Source organism: Cyprinodon variegatus, unplaced genomic scaffold (genome assembly GCF_000732505.1).
Source record: "Cyprinodon variegatus isolate N-32 unplaced genomic scaffold, C_variegatus-1.0 Scaffold870, whole genome shotgun sequence".
Taxonomy (NCBI): domain Eukaryota; kingdom Metazoa; phylum Chordata; class Actinopteri; order Cyprinodontiformes; family Cyprinodontidae; genus Cyprinodon; species Cyprinodon variegatus.
In genome coordinates, this window is record NW_015151323.1 from 154,231 (window position 1) to 167,447 (window position 13,217).

The 13,217-nt window shown below is 38.8% G+C and overlaps 1 protein-coding gene across 11 annotated transcripts in view; it reads left to right on the plus strand.

The window, feature by feature from the left end:
* Positions 1–13,217, plus strand: part of LOC107099439 (unconventional myosin-Va-like) — an 83,369-nt gene that overhangs the window by 32,494 nt on the left and 37,658 nt on the right. For all 11 annotated transcript variants that reach the window (XM_015397548.1, XM_015397546.1, XM_015397550.1 and 8 more), the window contains exons 7-14: positions 1,529–1,610; positions 4,755–4,862; positions 5,013–5,119; positions 5,274–5,539; positions 7,354–7,435; positions 7,549–7,689; positions 9,543–9,668; positions 10,910–10,993. In XM_015397548.1, coding sequence (XP_015253034.1) covers positions 1,529–1,610; positions 4,755–4,862; positions 5,013–5,119; positions 5,274–5,539; positions 7,354–7,435; positions 7,549–7,689; positions 9,543–9,668; positions 10,910–10,993 — 996 coding nt within the window. The remainder of the gene's footprint in view (positions 1–1,528; positions 1,611–4,754; positions 4,863–5,012; positions 5,120–5,273; positions 5,540–7,353; positions 7,436–7,548; positions 7,690–9,542; positions 9,669–10,909; positions 10,994–13,217) is intronic.

Here is a 13,217-nt window from a genome sequence, read left to right on the forward strand (position 1 = left end):
CCTCCTGAAGGAGACGTCTAGCATTGGCAGAGCAGCTGTCCTTTAGATCAGTGGATGTTTATACACTTTGATGGCTTCTTTAAACTTTAATCTGAAATCCTACTTTGAACTTTTTTTTTTGAGAATTGAAGATTGGGGCTGCAACTACAGATTATTTTGGAAATCGATTAATCTGTTGAGTATTTTTTTCGATTAACCATTTAATAATCGGAGAGGCAAAGCTTCCTTAAAGGAGACTTTTTACGAAATTAAACCAGATCAAGCTAAAACTTTTCTACTTGAGGAATTCTGAATAGAGCATTTTGACAGACGAAAACATTTTTTTTTTATCTTAAGCCAAATGTTTATATATTTTTTTCAATCTTGGTATAACTACTGCTCTTAGAGTGTCGCCTGCCAGTTACAGGCATGTTTTAGAGTTTCTATACTCCAGTTTATGATTAATCAGATACGAAATTAATTGACGATTATTTCAATAATCGATTAATCACAACTTAAAACCCAGAATAATTAAAGTCAAAGGGTTAAAAAAGATGCAGTATGAAAAGTTGTACATCAGCAGGGCTGTATTACTTCAGAACTGGCATGTCAACCTGCTGATACAAGTCTGTTGAAATCTGCTTAATGTCAGCCAAAACAAAGCAAGTTCTGCCTGACTGAGTTGTTTCCTTTGCTTGGATTGTGTTGCAGATTTCACAGAACAGCAAAGCTTGAGAAAGAAATTATCTTTTTCTTTTTTTCTTTTACCGTTTGAATGAACACCAGTTTATCCCAAAATAAATGTGAGCTTATCAGCATCTGTGATTCCAAGCTGTAATCAAATCTACACATTAGTTAAGAAACCAAGCCCACTCTGAGCTTTTCCTGTCTGCCCAGCCAGTAGTTGTCAGTCTGGTTCTGGCGTCTTTATTTTAAAAGAGCTCGGCATTCATTTCCTCATGTCTGAAGCCTCCTTTGCCTTTTCTTCCTGGTTTGCTTAGACTGAACTGGAGTTTAAAGAATCATGTTTCATTTTATTTCACGTTACTCTTTCAGTTTCCATATGTGTGAATTATTCAGCAGCTTCTTTTGGCATAGATTCTGGAAGACAGCCTCTAAAAACAGATGTTTTCCTTCTGAACAGAACCTCTTTGCTGGCAGAGTTGGGTTTCTAGCTCTAGAAACCCATTTCTATGTGTGTGTGTGTGTGTGTATTCTCTGCTTGGGTGTTTTCTGTCTCCATGTGGGTCACAGTGAGCCAGACCTCCATCTGATGTGGCTGCGAGTTTTAAACTGGGCGGGTGTTGTTTGCACCTGGTGTAGCACAGATTGTTGATGACGTGTCAGGAGCTTCCAGTTTTTATGTGCCCTGGAGCAAAAGAACTGATTCCAGATCTTCCAGTTTCAACAACTGTCAAATCATGCATCAATTATAATGCAAATATTTCACAAATCAAATCTTTTTATTCTAGGTTCATCTAGTTTTACCTTCCATCACATTTTATCATGTTTTTTTTTTTTTTTATTTGTTCTCCCTGCTGGCCTTCAGGCGGACGAGGAGAGGAATTACCACATCTTCTATCAACTCTGTGCATCGGCTAATCTGTCTGAGTTCAAGAATCTGAGGCTAAGTAAGTAACCTGTACTTCTACCTCCTCACATACTTCACATTACAGCAAAGGAAATCAGGAAACACTTTCTGGGAGGCTGCATGCAGGTTAAAATATCCCTGATCCTTCTGGATTTAGAGGGGTCATAGAACGATTATATAGGTTATTTGGTGCTGGTCCTTAAGGTCTCTGAATTGTTTGTGTGGACATGTCCTACTTTACATACCTAAACAAATGTCATCATTTTAGGTATGGCATTAGGCATACCTAAAAAAAAAAGGTATGGCTTGCGGTTGTGATGGTCTTACGGTGGGAACAGCCCCTTGTTTCAGTTAAAGAGGTTTAGCAAATCCTGCTTTGAACTGTCCAATATTTTGAAAGCTGTCTTCGGTAAAATGCTTAGAGCAAATTAACAGCTGAGCATCAAACTTTCCAGGGATCTTCTGATAGACAAAAATAATCTATGCTTGTCAAGTCTTCGGATCCTTGGGAAGAATGAAAATTTTCCCATTTCTCCGTGCAGCCTGGAACACTGTATTTACTCCCGTTGTTCTGGCTAATTTTCAATAGAGAAACTTCCTGCTTCGTAATTCTTGAAGAAGTAAACCCAACTGTAGGCTAAACAGCTAAACTGTTGTCTTCCATCTACCTCTATTTATGTTCTTGGGCCAGTGAACCAGTGGGCTGGTCTGTATGTCAATTTCAGGGTGTGACAAAAGTACAGGCAGGAACCAAATAAGGAAACATCCCAGAATTAACTTCAACTCAGGCTTCGTTTGGATTTGCCCGTTTTATGGTGGAAGTTTAGAATTGTGAGATTTGCAGAGAAAGGAGGTGTCGATGGGGTTTGAACTTCTCTGTACGTCCATTTCACCCACTGAACTATTCTTATTCATCTATGACGATGTAAACTCTGTTTGCATTCTATGACCCGTTTAACTGCTGTTTCTCTGCACATCTACTACAATTACCAAATAACCAATGAGAAGGCAGGTTGGGAATATATGTTTGCAGTATGATCGCAATTAGTTAAAATCCGTCTTTTTATGTTTCAAATCAATTAGTTACATTTACAAAAGATTTTTATTGAAATGTATAAATTGTCTTTTTACCATTTCCCTCTTTAATTATCTGTTATTAGCGGGTTAATATGTGGGGCTGTATGCCTTGGTGGCGAGCCTACAGTAAGGCATCTTTTGATTTTTAAAATATACCTCGACTAGGAAGGATTCTGTACGTTTTCAAGTTTTCTTCTGTCATGGAATATTTCTAAACAGCTCAGTTGGTGCTTTGTTTCGTATTTTGTTTGCAAGAGAAAAGTAAGGAGCTCCTTTCTTCAGCTGACCATCAGTGCTCAGCAACAGGTAGGGGAGGGGAGGTGCTACGTAACTTTATCTCCCAAACAGCTGGAGAAAGTTTACTGGATTTCACTGGATGGAGTTTCAAAGTTCAAAGTATCAGGATAACCAGCAGGTTCTTTGTGAAGAGTTTCAACATGTCTGCCTTCAGCTAAAGCTGCAGGGTCATAAAATCTCCACATCACCATATCCTTTTTAATCAAGACTTTTCCTTTGGCTTCATAAAGAAGCGTTTATGTTGCGGGAGCAAACTGTACAGGAGTCCTGCTGCTCCTGTCTTCATTTTCTATTGAAATAGGATGAAAATGAAAAAGAAAACGTTTAATCAAGTGTTAAATATGTCAAATAATTACTAAAAATGGTCAAATGCTATAAAAAATGTTCCCTATTTTAGTATTTTGCCTTAAGAGCGTTGACTTTGAGTAGCATAAAAAGTGATATTTACCATGTTTGAATGGAACAGTTTGTTTAGTAAAGCGGCGCTGGACGTGATCATGTTCAGATGGATCCAGTCATGCTCCTGCTGTGCTAACACACTGTCAGTAGTTGAACACACTCCCATAGCAGACCTGCACCTGCTCATCCTGAACACACAGCTGCTGTCTTCATCTCCTGCTGACTTCCTGGCTCTGTTAAAGGAGAGGTTGTCACAGTAATGCTGGGGCCTCTTGTTGCCAGGCAACAGGCTATACCCTAATTTAGTAATTATTGTGAATAAAGAACCTGATTGTGAGAAACTTAGGGGTGTCATCACTTTAGGACAGAAGCCCTTTTGATTTTGTTTGTCTTGCAGAAGCTCATCATCTCACATGGTGGAGTTGAAATCTGCCCTGGGCAGATCTGGACGTTTCATAGATATTAGAGACGTACCAATCAGATTGATGATGTCTGATTTCTGATCTTCAGCTCTTAAAAAGCTTTCATCGGTTTGGCCGTGTCTGATTTCTCTCTAAGAGCTCTAAAAAAGTTCAAGAGCAGAATAAAAACAAACAAAACTTTCCTGTACCTCTGTTGTATGACATGAGGGTTTATTAGTTATATCATAGATAGAGGTGATGTCACACTGTGTGAGAGGGCAGGTGCTGTAAACTGAGTTTTAAAGATATTTCCAATAAAAAGAACAGTCTTTGATTTTTTCATCTGTTCATCTGATCATCTGTTGATTGGAAAATGAGGTTTTTGATGATTGAGTTTCCAGCTAATCAAAAATGGTCCGCTGTTATTTAGCAGGGAATATTTAGTGCATCGTTTATCCAAACGAAGGGCCTTTGGCCGAAAACTGCATCTGAAGGCACTTTACAAGGACGATGCTGTCAGATGGGTTAGTATAACCAGCTGATTGCATCCAGTCATTAGTCAACTTTCAACACATGCTCCTCCTGGATGAGCCTGCGGTGACGACCTCCGCTTGCATTTTGTCGTAGACTCTTCAGCAATCCCTCACACTGAGATGCATGTAGTGAAAGTGAAAAGGAAAACTCCATTTTAACAGGAAGAAACCCTCAGCAGTTTGCAACTATTCTTTGTATAACTGCAGAAAATGGCCTCCAATGTGTTTCCTGACTATTTTTTTCCTTCCCTCTAATCTAGAAACTTTTAAAACAAAATCAAAAAAAATTTCACTACTGCCGACCATTTCTTATGTCATGTATCTCTTTAGCTCTTAATTGCCATCTGGATATTTGATGAGCTTAGACATTCTAGCCTTTGGTGTTTGTATTTCAGTGTTAATATAGTAAAGAGAAGAAGCAGAGTTTCTGGTAAAAACGTCTGATTATCCAGAAGTAATCCATCTTTCTCCTCTCAGGCAGCGCAAACGACTTCCTCTACACCAGGCAGGGTCGCAGCCCTGTTATCGAAGGTGTAGATGACGCCAAAGAGCTTTGCACGACTCGCCACGCCTTCACGCTTCTGGGTAACACATTTAGGACGTTTCTGTGTCTCTACATATTCTGTTTTTTATTTTTACTGAACTTCTAACCTTTAGATTTGCCTTCTCCTGCTGCTAAAATGCTCCATATTCCTATATTTGATAAATGTGCTCGTCTGTCTTTGCTTTTTGCAGGTATAAACGAGTCCTATCAGATCGGCTTGTTCCAGGTTCTGGCTGCTATTCTTCACCTCGGAAATGTGGAGATAAAAGACAGAGATTCAGACAGCAGCATTATTGCTGTGAGGATGCGAATTTTTGGATTTTAATTAAATAGATACATGCAAACTAATGGCGTCATCACAATAACTGAATAATTTTTCTTTAACATTAGACCAAAAAAGGTCAGGTTTGCTGAGATCTGCTGAAATGAACCTTTATGGCTTTCTGTTTCAGCCCAACAATCGGCATCTGACGGCGTTCTGTGAGCTGGTGGGCGTGACCTATCAGGACATGTCCCATTGGCTGTGCCACAGGAAGCTGAAGACGGCCACGGAGACTTACATCAAGCCCCTCCCCCGCCTTCAGGCCACCAACGCTCGCGATGCTCTATCCAAACATATCTACGCCAAGCTGTTCAACTGGATCGTGGAACACGTAAACAAGGCTCTGGTCACCAACGTTAAGCAACACTCTTTCATCGGAGTCCTCGACATCTATGGGTACGCATGAGCTGTGGTTAGTGGATCAGAGAGCCAATGAGGAGACAGGAAGAGGAAAATATACTCTTAAGACCATGAAGCCAGAAGTTTGTCAGATAAACCAAAAAGCCTGCAGACTTCAGGTTTTTCCACATTCATTAATACATCTTAAACCTCTTCACCATTCATACTCTTCGTAAATAGCCTCTAAAAACTTTGTGCATCTAGTAGGGGTGTAAATCACACCCATCATGGCGATTCGATTCAGTATCGATTTCCTGACCCAACGATTCGATTATTTTCGATACTCAAGAATACACCACGATTCGATTCGATCAATCGGTTTATTTTATTTTTATTTTTTTACACCTTACAGGCTAAATAAAGTTGCAAGTTTGAAATAAATCAATGAAAGCTGTAATATCGTTATGCATTTTTTTTTAGAAACAACAGCAAATAACAGAAGTAGAAAAGCTGCATCAAAAAATACTGCAAAAATACTCTACAAAATCAGTGCAATGAGTGCAATTCAATACCTCGGCTCCAGATGTCCTCGCCCCCTTGAGAGACGCTCCGCTGCTCCTCTCCCAAATTGTAGCTGACCGCAAACAGTGCCGCAGACAGGAGGCCGGCTTGTTTTGTTTTTATGACCGAAATTGCGGAAAACAACTCATGAAGTTTGACCCGCTAGAAGAGCGAGGTGCGCGAGAACGCTGGGACCCTTTTTCCACCTGGATCTCTGCTCTTTTTGGCCCTCATGTCCCTCCGTCGTCGGACTAAACTCGCCCCACTTCCTCGCCGCCTCGGCCGTATCTAGACCCACAGCGTGTAGCTCAGACCACGCTTCAATATTGAGCAGAATTTAAAAATGTCTGTGTCAAGCTTGCTGCAACACACTGCTGTAAGAGTATAACCAGGAAGCGAGGTAGGAGGGCAAAATAGGTTTAGCGCCACCGCAGCACGGGAGGGAGAATTACGCCCAGGAGCAAATGGACAAAAATAGACCGGAGGAAAAAAAAAAACATGAATCGATTCTCTTGCGGACGTGTCAATGCATCGGATCGTCGGCTGTTGGATCGATGCATCGATACAAAATGATTATTATTTACACCCCTAGCATCTAGATAGAAAAGAAAATGCTCACTCTTCTCAAGTTCTGTCAGTTTTATTAAAGACCTTCTAGGAACATCATCTTATCAGTCTTTAATTAAATCTCACTTTGACTTTGACTAGGCCATAATAATTCTGCTGCTGGGTGGGGGTGGGGGGGGTTACATCTCGGTTTCAAGCATCTAACAGGTTTTTCTTCTGGGATTTTCCATCAATCTGCCCTTCCAGTTTCCCCTCTCAGGCTGATGAAAAGCCTCCCCACAGCATGATGCAGCTACCTCTATGTTGCACCATAAAGATGTTGTGTTAAGCGTCATGCTTGCTGTCTATTTATGCCTTGTTCAAAGTTTTACTCATTGCAGTAAATTTGACTTAGTACTGCAACTAACTGATTAATCTGTCGATTATTTTTTCGTTTAATCGAATAATAATCAAATAGCGAAAGGCTCCTTAAAGAAGATTTTATACTAAATTAGACCAGGTGAAACTAAAACTTTTCCACACGTAAAGTACAGGATAGAGCAGATTGAACAAAGTTTTTTGTTTTAATCTTAAAGGATAATTGTTTATATATTTTTTACACTTTTGATATAACTGCTGCTCTGGGTCGTTCTGTCAGCTGAAGGCATGTTTTAGAGTCTCTACATTTCCAGAAAGTATGAGTGTGTTAACATTGCAGTTTCCCTGTGTTCTACAGCTTTATATACAATCTTTTGTCTCTTCAGGTTTGAAACCTTTGAAATCAACAGCTTTGAGCAGTTCTGCATCAACTACGCTAATGAAAAACTCCAGCAGCAATTCAACATGGTGACTACACTTCAAACTGATCTTATTTACAGTGATTTGATTTAGTTTTCTTTTCAGAAAGTGCTAAACAAGGTTTTATGTAATTATTCTTTGTATATTTTGTGTGAGCGCAGCATGTGTTCAAGCTGGAGCAGGAGGAATATATGAAGGAGCAGATCCCCTGGACGCTGATCGACTTTTACGACAATCAGCCCTGCATCAACCTCATAGAGGCTAAGATGGGCATCCTGGACCTGCTGGACGAGGAGTGCAAGGTAGAGATGAAACTAGAAACATGGAACCTCTTATTTGAAGTCAGAACAATGCATCAATGGTGTTTGATGCTCAAAAGAACATGTTTGCAACAATGGGCGGTTCTAGACATGGGCCAACGGGGGCCAGTGTCCCTGTAGATAATGTCCTGGCCTCTGTTATGGCCCCTGTACTGAAGACGTAATACTCATAGACATTCTAATGATGATATGCGCTGGAACAGACATGGTTACTGATAGGTCCTTTGGATCTATTTCATTTTTTTTCTTTACAAATTCTGTTTTACTTATTATTCAAAAACAAAGTGATAGCTTCAGTGGTATTGTGATAGGATACCAGTTTCCATCTGCTAAATGTTTTTTTCTAAACAAATACTCTAATTTTTACAGCTGAATTTATCAGTTTTACTTGAGTTCTAATTTAGATTTTATAGAAAACTGTAATTTTAACTTAAATTAAGTCAAAAATGTGTACAATTCCTAAATTATGAACGTATATTGACCTAATAAGTCATAGAATTATTTAAACCTAATTGAATAGAAATTTCCCCTCATGCAGCTCTCTTAATATATTTGAATCTCTTGCCCTGTTTTTTATTTAATGCTTTTCTGTGCCCCAATGAAAACATGCTGGCCCCCTCCTGGCCCTGTGGTACATTAGATCATTAGATCTAGAACAGCCACTGTTTGCAACACAAGGATCATAAGGGAAAAAAGGATAATTTTTTTTGTTTTGTATTTTTTAAACCAGGGAATTTTTCTACAAAACTGAAATAAGCAAAACATGTTTATTCTGCAGGTTTGTCTGTAGTTCATGTTATTTAGGGTCCTTTTGTCCACATTCTGCTCCTGATTATTTTGTCTCTAATCCAGGGGTCACCAACGCGGTGCCCCTCAGTCCTAGTCCTAGTCTCCTGAAAACAGCACAACTCACCAGTGGACAAAGTGTAGCATTTGATTTTATTCTGTTGCTCTTCTTTTTGAATCATTTATAGAGCAATTTGAGTTGTTTCTCATATACAGTAGCAGCCATCCAAAACGGCCCTTCCCAGTCAAACGCCAGCTGAATGGCAGCCCACTTCCCTTCAACTCATAGCGAAATCCCCTTCAACTTCCAGCCACAGTGACCCCCTCTTGCAATTTTTTTTACTCTGACTCCACCCTTTACTGAATTACAGGCTCTGACCAGGAGATGTCGCTTCTCTTTACATCATGATGTCCACAAATCATGACGGAAAGAATATTTTAGTACAAAGATTGATGTTTAACAAGGAATTGTAGGGGACCAGTCAAGGACCCATCAAAGAAAAAGGTTAACTTTTAAATGGCTACTACTGTAGGGCATCTAAGTATTTTTTAAGATTTCAAAATAATAATGATAAATAAAATAAATAATAAATAATGAAATTAGAAAGGAAAGAAACAATAAAAAGGTTTACTATGTTCGTTTACCCCTCCATGTCATAGATCAGTGTTTGCAGCCCCTCCTATTACTCGGTACCCATGAAATAGCCCTCAGCCTTAAAAAGCTTGGTGACTCCTGCTCTAAATGTATCTTTCCTGCACATACAAGTCTCAGAAAAATGCAGATTGCTCAAGTTTGCACCATCTGCACCTTATCTGAAGCAGATACTCAAATATTGCCTCTAATCTCTGTAGCTCTCAGGCTCTGCTATGTCGTTTCTGTTGACCTTTGAGGTGGGTCGCACTGTTAATACTTCTTTTTTTCTTTTTAAAAGCACCACTGATGTTATGAACAGAGATTTTTCCTGCGTTACACTGGAAACATTAGCAAGATCTGTACCTTTAAAAAGCATAACAAATGTTCATTCTTTTCCTGATTGTTTTGTCTTCAGATGCCCAAGGGTTCGGATGATTCCTGGGCTCAGAAACTCTACAACACTCACCTGAAGACCTGCTCCCTGTTTGAGAAGCCACGCATGTCCAACCGCGCCTTCATTATCCAACATTTTGCTGATAAGGTGGGTTGCGCTAATGTATTTTTTCCCATATTTCCCTTTTTTTTTTTTTTATAATACCCATGGACCTCATAAAGATCCTTGTTTTACTTTACTGGTTGAGTTCTTCAGATTGTAATTTAAACGATTATGGTTTGCCACAGAATATCTGATGCCATTTAAAGGTATGAGGTGGTTTTTCATATAATAATCTACTGTCTGATGCTCCACCACCAGGGGTGTTTAATGCCCACCAGTTCAGTGCTTGTATATCTCTGCTGACCAAAGCACACGGTTCTAATTAAAGCCCCACTGCATTTTAGCTAACTCTGGTTATGTTTGTGATGGTAGAACAGAAAAGGCTGTTTCTGTAAAGGCTTTTATCCACAACCTGCTGCCTCAGATAGACCCACCCCCCTCCTCATGATCTGATGACCATGGTGCACTGAAAAAAAAATCGTAATCTAGATAAGTAATTTTTTCTTAAAATAAGTGCATTTTTCTTAGATTTAGGAGGTAAAAGAGACATTTTGCCAGGACAATTTACACTTGAAATAAGTAAAAACAATTGCATTGTCTTATTTCAAGTGCATAATATCTAATTATCTTATTTTAAAAGTAAAAAATAATCATTCCACTGGCAAACCATCACATTTACCTACTCAAATAAAGGATAAATACACTATATTTAGGATATTTTTACTTATTTCTAGATCATTTTTCCAGTGTGTGGTCTTTGTATTAAGGAAGAACATAACCGTTCTTGCTTTACTTTTTGTCTGCTGTCTGCTACTAAATGATTAAGATCTTTTTTTTTCTCTCAGTTTTTTTTACACCAGTTATTGTCGATAATTAGTAGATGAGTATAAGCCCTTCCCTGTCAATCCTTGTGGTTAGTTTGTTCCACATAAAGATAAAAGATATACTCTCTACTTAAACTTATGTTAAACGTCTTATTGTTCTACAGTGGTTTGGTTAAAAATAGGTTTTCTCTAATATAGACAAACATGTTCTCAAACTTAAGGTGTGATTTTTATAAAAGAGGTGTGGGGATTTTTAGGCTTCTTGTTAATCTCTGACAGCAGTGGTGACATATTTGCACACATCTGTTTTTAGCTTTTCAGTAAAGATTGATAAACTGGTCAAAGACTCCATTAGGGTTTCATCATCATCAGTAAAACTGTTTTATTATCAATTTGTTGTTTTTCAGTGTGGATTACATTAAAGCAAAACCTACAGCAGGATGTGTTGTTGTTGTTGAGCAGGTAGAGTACCAGTGTGAGGGTTTCCTGGAGAAGAACAAGGACACAGTGAATGAAGAACAGATCAATGTGCTGAAGGCCAGCAAGGTGAGACACTCTGCGCCTACATAGTTTGTTTATTCAACCTAAAATAGATCAAACCAGGTGTCCTGAATCGAGACGGGATTCGCTAGACTTCAGAAATGTGTCAAAGTCAATTATTTTCAGGAAAAAATGGAAAGCTGCTGCTTTTTCAGTTCAGAAGTTTCCAACTATAGAAGGATCAGGGAAATGGCTCCCTCCTCTGGCCATTTTAGGACATTGAAAGGAGACAAACTGCATTATTATTATTATTTTATTTTTTTACAGACATTAATTGAATTTAAACTGAATTGAATTTAAACCTTAAACAACCTCTAAGTTGGTTCATTGGCTTAAGTCTTCTGTTCAAGACGAACAAACAGCAAAACAAAAACCGTTTGAACAGCCGAAGCCAGGTTTACAAATCGACACAATTTAAAACCTTATTTTACACCATGCTGTTTCTTTTTATATCTTATCAGGTGTTTGTTTTTACTTATCCACCTACAACACTCATTTGGTCTCATCAGTGATCCAAAGTAGCTTATTTTATTTATTTTTCCTAACATCTTTTCAGTAGTACCTTTGAAGAATAACTCTCTTCCTGTTAAGCACACACTTATCAGTTACCTGACAGAAGCCAGATTGATACCATTTAGAGTTCAATGTAAACTACACCAGGGGTCGGCAACCCAAACTGTTCAGAGTCATATTAAACCAAAAAATAAATAAATCTGCATGAAGCCATGGTGAATATGCTGTACGATATTTGCTGCTTTAGGTTTAAATTGCATAATAGCATGAGGTGAGGGAGAAGCAGTGAACGCTCTCACCATGTGGAGTTCACCCCTTTACCGCGCCGTCTGTCTGTATTATGTTTTGTTACATTGATGAAATTATAGAAACATGATAAAGGAATCTTTCTATAGCAGACATGTTTCTGTTGTTTGATTGAATCATGAGGAACCAAGCAGGAACTGACATCCATCAAAGCAGAGCTCTCTAACCCTGAAATCCCACATCCTCCGTCACCAGCGTTCCTTGGTGTTATTTTTATTTTCAGGATTTGGGGAAAAAAATGGAAGAAAGTTCCCATACCTGCATCAGAGCGCTACCTGTTTGATCTGTGGACGGTTTTCTATGCTTGCAACAAAACTAGCAGCAGTAGTTGAGTTTTAAGATGCAATCCTCTTCTTAAATCTAATTTGCTCTCCTCTATTTTATCCAGAAGTTCTGCAAAATTTCTCTCACTCCCAACTTGGTGGTTGGTTGCATATTTAGCATGTCGTCCCTGGAAATGCCTTTCCAAATTACTCTTTTTATTTTTTTAAAATCTCTCATTCCAAAGCAAACATGCAGGCAATCCTTCTGCATTGATAATGAAAGCAAATAATTCCCTCCATTTTTCTTCTACTCCTCTGTTCTCAAGGGATCCATGGCCCGAGATGCACCCGGCGCTTGGTTTATGACAGCCACCTGCCTGGCACGCATCGCACTGAAACGTGTTTTTCAGGCTTTGCCACAAATCTTCCTTGACATAAATGTTTACATCTATTGTTTAATTTTATTCACACACATCTTTATAGCATTGGAAAACATAATTGTTAGTTCTAACTCCTGCACACCATATTAAAACAAACAAAAAATTCCATCTTTTTTCCATTTGCATACATTTTTGAAAAAGCTCCAGGGAGCCGGATATGGCTCTGGAGCCACGGGTTGCCGACCCCTGAACAACATTAATCGATCTGGAAAGCCTCCTGTAAAAAGTGTTTGCAAAAGAGGGGGACGTTCAGTGCAATGCTCTGAGCTGATTGGGTACCTGGCTCCCCTGTCAAGTTTTTAGCAAATCACAGCAGCAGCTGCAGCTTCATTTGTTTCACAACTGGCGGCGTTAACCAATTAACCTCTTACACCCTAAGGGGGTATAAATAAATTTCTGCCTGACAAAAACACACAAAAGTAAATAACTTATAGCCTCAAAGCTATTAGATTTAAGAAGAAACTTTTGGTACGTCTGTAAAGGTAAGATGTCACAGAATGGTTTTCTGGTGTCAGCACCATTGTAGCTTTGACCCTGCCTGAAATATTAGGGACAAAATACAAAATATTTTGCATTTTTTGAACCTCGCCAAAATTTTCTTTGAAATAAACATTGCAAAACACTACCAAAATATTATTTATAGCACAAAAAAGTAGTACAGACTTTCAAATCTAAATGTTGTGTAAAAATATACCAAATTTGGACTCA